Raw genomic sequence first — 5,493 nt, 5'->3', positions numbered from 1 at the left:
CGTTCTTTCCCTGGGATCACTTTAGCTTTGGATTCAAGGGACCACAAGAGATGGAAGGAAGGCAGTCCTTGCTGGGATGCGAGGATCACACTGCCATGTGTTATCAGGGGTTCTGATCACAGATCCCCAACGTGCAGTTGAGCTGGAAAAAACACCTGTGAGGGGGCCCATGTGGAACATTGCAGAGCTGGATAACAGGATATTTAATTCTTCCTTTGGTACCATTTCCCCAATTGACAATATTCTTTGATGTGTGTTTAGATCCAGTAGGACAGAAGGAAAGCAGGTACAATATGTGTACCTGTCCCCCTCTCCCCCGAGCTTAAGGTAGTCTAGGGGGTTAACCTCCCCTTCTCCGTGAACCTCTTCCTGATTTCATAATAGGCCTATTTGTGACTACTTTTTGCAGCTACCATACGCACTGCAGGAGGAAACTAATCATGGGTCCCCAAGGCCCAAAGTAATTTGGCCCTTCATAGAGTCATAAAGTTGGGAGGGACCTCCACGCTCATCTAGTCCAACCCCCTGCACAATGCAGGAAATTCACAAATACTTCCCCCTCCACACCCCCAGTGACCCCTGCTCCATGCCCAGATGACAAGAAAACCTCCAGGATCTCCAGCCAAACTGGCCTGGAGAAAAATTGCTTCCTGTCCACAGAGTGGTGATCAGCATTTCCCTGGGCGTGTAAGAAAGGGCCACAAGAACTGATGCAACCCTGCCTGCCCTCCTTCTCATGATCTGCCTAAGTTCACACAATCGCATTGCCCTTAGAAGTAACGTTTACATACTTAATTATAACAGGACATTGGTCCTAAGAACTGGTGACACAGAGGTGTCAATGTAGATATTTTGTAGTTTGGTTGGGTGCCAGACTTACTTGGATGCTCATTTATCAAGGCCAGGTCCTGAGATGGAATGTTGACCGGCATTCCGTTGCATCCACAGAGCCATCAAGGAAACCGGTGCAGAAATTTGTGATATATGAATGAAGCTTTTGGATTTGATGCTATGTATCTCTGAGTTTGTGAATTAACAAGAGTCTTGTGGCACCTTTAGAGACTAACAAAATATTATTCCAGTGTAAGCAGTTGTGGACTAAAGTCCTTTTCTTCAGATGCAAGGAGTAAATCCTTGCTACACAGATATTTTACAGAGACAGTATGGAAAAAAGCAAACCTCCCAAGGTCAAGGGACTGTGAAATGAAGGCAGAACTGAGTGAAATGTGATTATATAAAATTCGTCATGGTTGATGAATGACATGCACTTTCACATAGGAAAGTACCGAATAATGCACTTTCAACCCATTTTTAATGCACTTTGCGACTGCTATGCACTGTGCGAAATGGTAAAATCCACTCGCAAACTATCAGTAAAGTGCATTGGAAGTCGATTGAAAATGCCATTATTCACTGCGTGTATAATTGCATGACAATATTTGTAATATATATGCATGAGTTTTCACCTGATGTAGACAATCCTTTTCTATATTTCATATAGATTGTTGTTGTGTGCTCGGTGCTAGTATCTAATGAAGGAGGATTTACATTATTAACACATGCCAGGATATGGAGTGGAAAGATATGGAGCTAGTCTATGGGTGTGATCACACGAGCAGTTTGGCCTGATATAGCCACCCCGCCCCTCCGGATTGAAGGGGTGCAGTCACACAGCCATATCTGTCAGGCGTTTCCCTGGCATACTCACCCCATCGTAGGATGACTTGGAGCCGGGTTAAAAAGGCACCACTTCACAAGTGGTGTTTTCAGTTCCCCGTGTATTCATTGCGCATCGCCGGATGTCTGAACATGGGGGAGCGCATGCAAAACGGATTGGCAGTCTGAGCCTGCAGATCTGTTTCTGCTGCTGGGGTTGGGTGTTGTGTTTTTGTTTTAGTTTTTGCTTATATGCCCCACAACATTTCACACCGGTACAATTAGAGGCGGCACCATATCGCGCCAAGCCGCCAGTGTGATCACAGCCCTATGGCAGGCAGCTTTGTTTTTTTTCCAGGTGACTGCATGGAAGCTCGGAAAGAGACAAACACTTTGCTTCCTTTTCAGGAATGGGTGTTTCACGTACTGGCCCAGGCAAAGGAAAACAACGCGCCTCAAAGGTGTGTGTGTGTGTTTCATTCAGCGCAATCTAAGTAAGGAACAAACTCCCGTCTGGATGGATCCCCTACACAGGCGCACAGACTGTCCTACTGCAGTGGTCTTCAGTCTTATGGGCCGTTGGGCCCCACCTGCTCAGTCAAGCGCCCTTACAGAGCCACCACTGCCTTTCCCCCCTGCTTTTCTGGAAGGACCAACTGCCTAGTGCGCATGCGTAGAGAGCATCTCCTGCTTCTCTTTGGCCCGTTCTGCATCTAGCATTCCCTCCGCTGTGCTACTAAACCCAGGTCGGAACAGAAATCCCCCTCTACATTGCATGCCACTTCCACTTTGATTGATTGTCAGGTTTTATGGCAGTGTCCCTTCACTTCATGTGATCTCTCGGTTTTATGGTACCCGTCTGCATAGATTTATGGGATTTTTTATGGCTATTCAGGGGTGACTCTGCGGTCAGTACAGCGTTGGCCCCGGGGTATTTGAACGTGGTTTTGAGCCGCGTCTTTTTTCTGTTCCAGTGTGGGTTTGGTAAAACAACGGAGCGAATGCTAGATGCAGAATGGGCCTTTGCATGTAAGCTGAGAGGAACGGCTGGGTGCTGCCATGAAGTCACAGCAGCAGAGAGCATTCCTCCATCGCTCCGACCTCCTGCCTTGTTCCTTGCTGTGATACTCTCCCCAGCTCTTTGCCCTGCTGTCCACTGCGGGACTGTCATTGGCCCTGGCGAGGTCATAATTTCGGGCTCCTTGACTTCTGGTCCCATGCTTTGCAGTTCAGTGGACCCCGTGCAGTTGGGCTCCCCGGCCAAGCTGGAGACCACGCCCTCAACAGAGGATCAAAGGACTGAGCCAAATAAATTGGTGGCAGAAAGGGTTTTGAGAGATGTCTGCTGGAACATGGAAGGCCAGTGGGGTGTGGGGATCAGTTTAGGATCCAGGAGAGGAGACCCAGGTTCAAATCCTTACTTTGCCATGGAAGCTCGCTGGGTGGCCTTGGGCCGGTCCCACGCTCTCAGCCTAACCTACCTCACAGGGTTGTTGTGAGGATGAGATGGAGGAGAGGAGAACGAAGGGAGCTGCTTTTGGTCCACGTTGGTGAGAAAGGCAGGGCGACTCCTCTCCTCCATTTTATCCTTCCAACAGCCCTGCGAGGAAGGTTAGGCTGAGGGTGTGCGACTGGCCCACCGAACTTCCGCGGCAGAGCAGGGAGTTGAACTTGGGCTGCCCAAATGTCCTAGTCCGACACTCTGACCACGACACCACACTGGGTGAAGGACTGTCTCTCCATAAATCATAGAATCATGGAATCATAGAGCTGGAAGGGACCTCCAGGATCATCTAGTCCAAACCTCTGCACAATGTAGGAAATTCACAACTACCTCTCCCCTTCTGCACACCCAGAAGATGACGAAAAACCTCCAGCCAAACTGGCCTGGATGTTATGCATCAGTTATATTACGCATCAGTTATGTGCCTGTAGCTGTCACCTTCTGGTGCGGTCCCCCCCCCGTTTGTTTATTTATTTACTTTAATTTATACCCCGCCCCATCCCACAAGTGGGTTTAGGGCGGCTTACAACATAAAACCCATAAACAATCAATACAATAAAACTATAAAACAACAGATGGCATAATAGACAGTAACAAAACCCATGCCTCATGTCAGGCATCTACAAGAACTTGATCTTCTTCTGTGGCGTATCGGCCGTTAGGCAGTTTGGTTTAATATTGCTTTTAACATGGCTTGAATAGCAGGCATTTTTGTAGACTGGGGAGAGGTATCTATTCATGCATGCTTTAAATTTAGAATTGTAAGCTGCTTTGAACCACAAGGGAAAGGGGGGTTATAAATATTCATATGAATAAGCGTGTGAAAGGCAGCATGACATGGCTGTTCCTGCAGATAGTTCAAGGAATAAGAGGTGAATTGAAGGGAGCTGGTAAGTCTCAGGTAAGGGAAGACAATTTGGGCCAGTTTAATTGGAGGTTGTTGGGTAGGTTTGTAAAGATCTGATGAAAGAGGAAAAATGGACATTTGGGATCCTGCAGTGATGGCACGAAGGCTTCCAAAGATTGTAGCACTTCTACATTGGTACAGGGAGTGGAATTTCTTTTTTGTAGATTGTGGCACTTCTGCTTTGTTATAGGGAGCGGAATTTCTTTTTTTCTTTTTTCCCTGAAATCCACTTGTTTTAAATATAGCCATTGATTCATCCTTACGCTCTTTCAAAAGAAGAATTTCTCTTTAGTTTGGCTTCTTCTTTGTAGTTTTCTGTTACATCACACAGTGGTGTTCTATGTACTGTTTTATAACTTCAGTCCTTGCATTTTTTTAAATGTTACACACCACAGGGCAGTGTTCTAGCAGTAGGACGGTGGGAAGACGTAGCTTGCCTCTGAGCATCGGCAGAGTGGAAGTCTAAACTTTTGCAGAACCTCCCTTCCTGCCCCCTCCTCTTTTTGGATCATAATGGAATAGTCAAAACAGACTGCAAATTCCTATAAAGCAGAAAAGAAACAGACTGTTGGGTTCCAGGGAGAAATTGGGTAGAGCAGAATTTCTCTGAACAATGTTGCTCTTTCTCTCTCTTGTCCAGGAACAGTATCTCCAAAGTGCACATCTTCTTTGACGAATGGAGGTATAAAGCCACCCAAGAGACTCCAGCATTCACGGTGTGTACCTTCCACATCCCGTACCTTGAGTCTGCGGCTTCTCTCTGTGTGCTTGTCTCTTCACCCCACCTGGCTGCCTTATACTTTGGGAGTTTTCACTTGAGAAGCCCCCATGGGACATGTCTCCCTAGGGCAGATTCCATGATGAGGGCATACAGGTTGAGATGGAGGATGCAGAGTGGGTGAAGAAGTAAAATCCACTCAGTAGTATTGCAGTTGAAGGGTGTCTGTTCACATGGTCTTCCTTGCCTGTGGTCTGTCTCCCCATTTGGCCAGGCAAGGGGTGTGATGGCTTTCCAACCCAAAAGGGGGCACCTTGCCTTAATAGTTCCTGGTATAGTCCTGGTATAAGATATAGTCCTAGTACAAGGGTATAGTCAGGGCTTTTTTTGTAGAAAAAGCCCAGCAGGAACTCATTAGCATAATAGGCCACACCCAACAGAAGAACTTTATTAGCTTATTAGGACACACCCCTGACAGCACAGCTCATTAGCATATTAGGCCACACACCCCATGTTCGCAGAAGTGTAGTCATCCAGACACACCCACCTTTTGCTTCTTATTCTGTTGACCTTGTTCGTTGTCAAAACCCAGGGCTTTTTTGTAGCAGGAGCTCCTTTGCATGTTAGGCCACACACCCCTACTGTAGCCAGTCCTAATAAGTTTCTGCTGTTGGGTGTGGCCTATTATGCTAATGTGTTCCTGCTGGG

The 5,493-nt window shown here is 47.0% G+C and overlaps 1 protein-coding gene across 1 annotated transcript in view; it reads left to right on the top strand.

Moving 5' to 3' along the window:
- The window catches only part of LOC107119864 (amiloride-sensitive sodium channel subunit alpha-like), a 19,379-nt gene that overhangs the window by 11,913 nt on the left and 1,973 nt on the right, over positions 1-5,493 (top strand). The window contains exons 8-10 of the mRNA XM_015422478.1: positions 2,015-2,117; positions 2,885-3,019; positions 4,708-4,783. Coding sequence (XP_015277964.1) covers positions 2,015-2,117; positions 2,885-3,019; positions 4,708-4,783 — 314 coding nt within the window. The remainder of the gene's footprint in view (positions 1-2,014; positions 2,118-2,884; positions 3,020-4,707; positions 4,784-5,493) is intronic.

This window comes from Gekko japonicus, unplaced genomic scaffold, assembly GCF_001447785.1.
Source record: "Gekko japonicus isolate JY-2015 unplaced genomic scaffold, Gekko_japonicus_V1.1 scaffold1250, whole genome shotgun sequence".
NCBI classification, from domain to species: Eukaryota; Metazoa; Chordata; class Lepidosauria; order Squamata; family Gekkonidae; genus Gekko; species Gekko japonicus.
The sequence above is the reverse complement of the archived record's forward strand: the minus strand, read 5'-3'. Positions and strand labels throughout refer to the sequence as shown.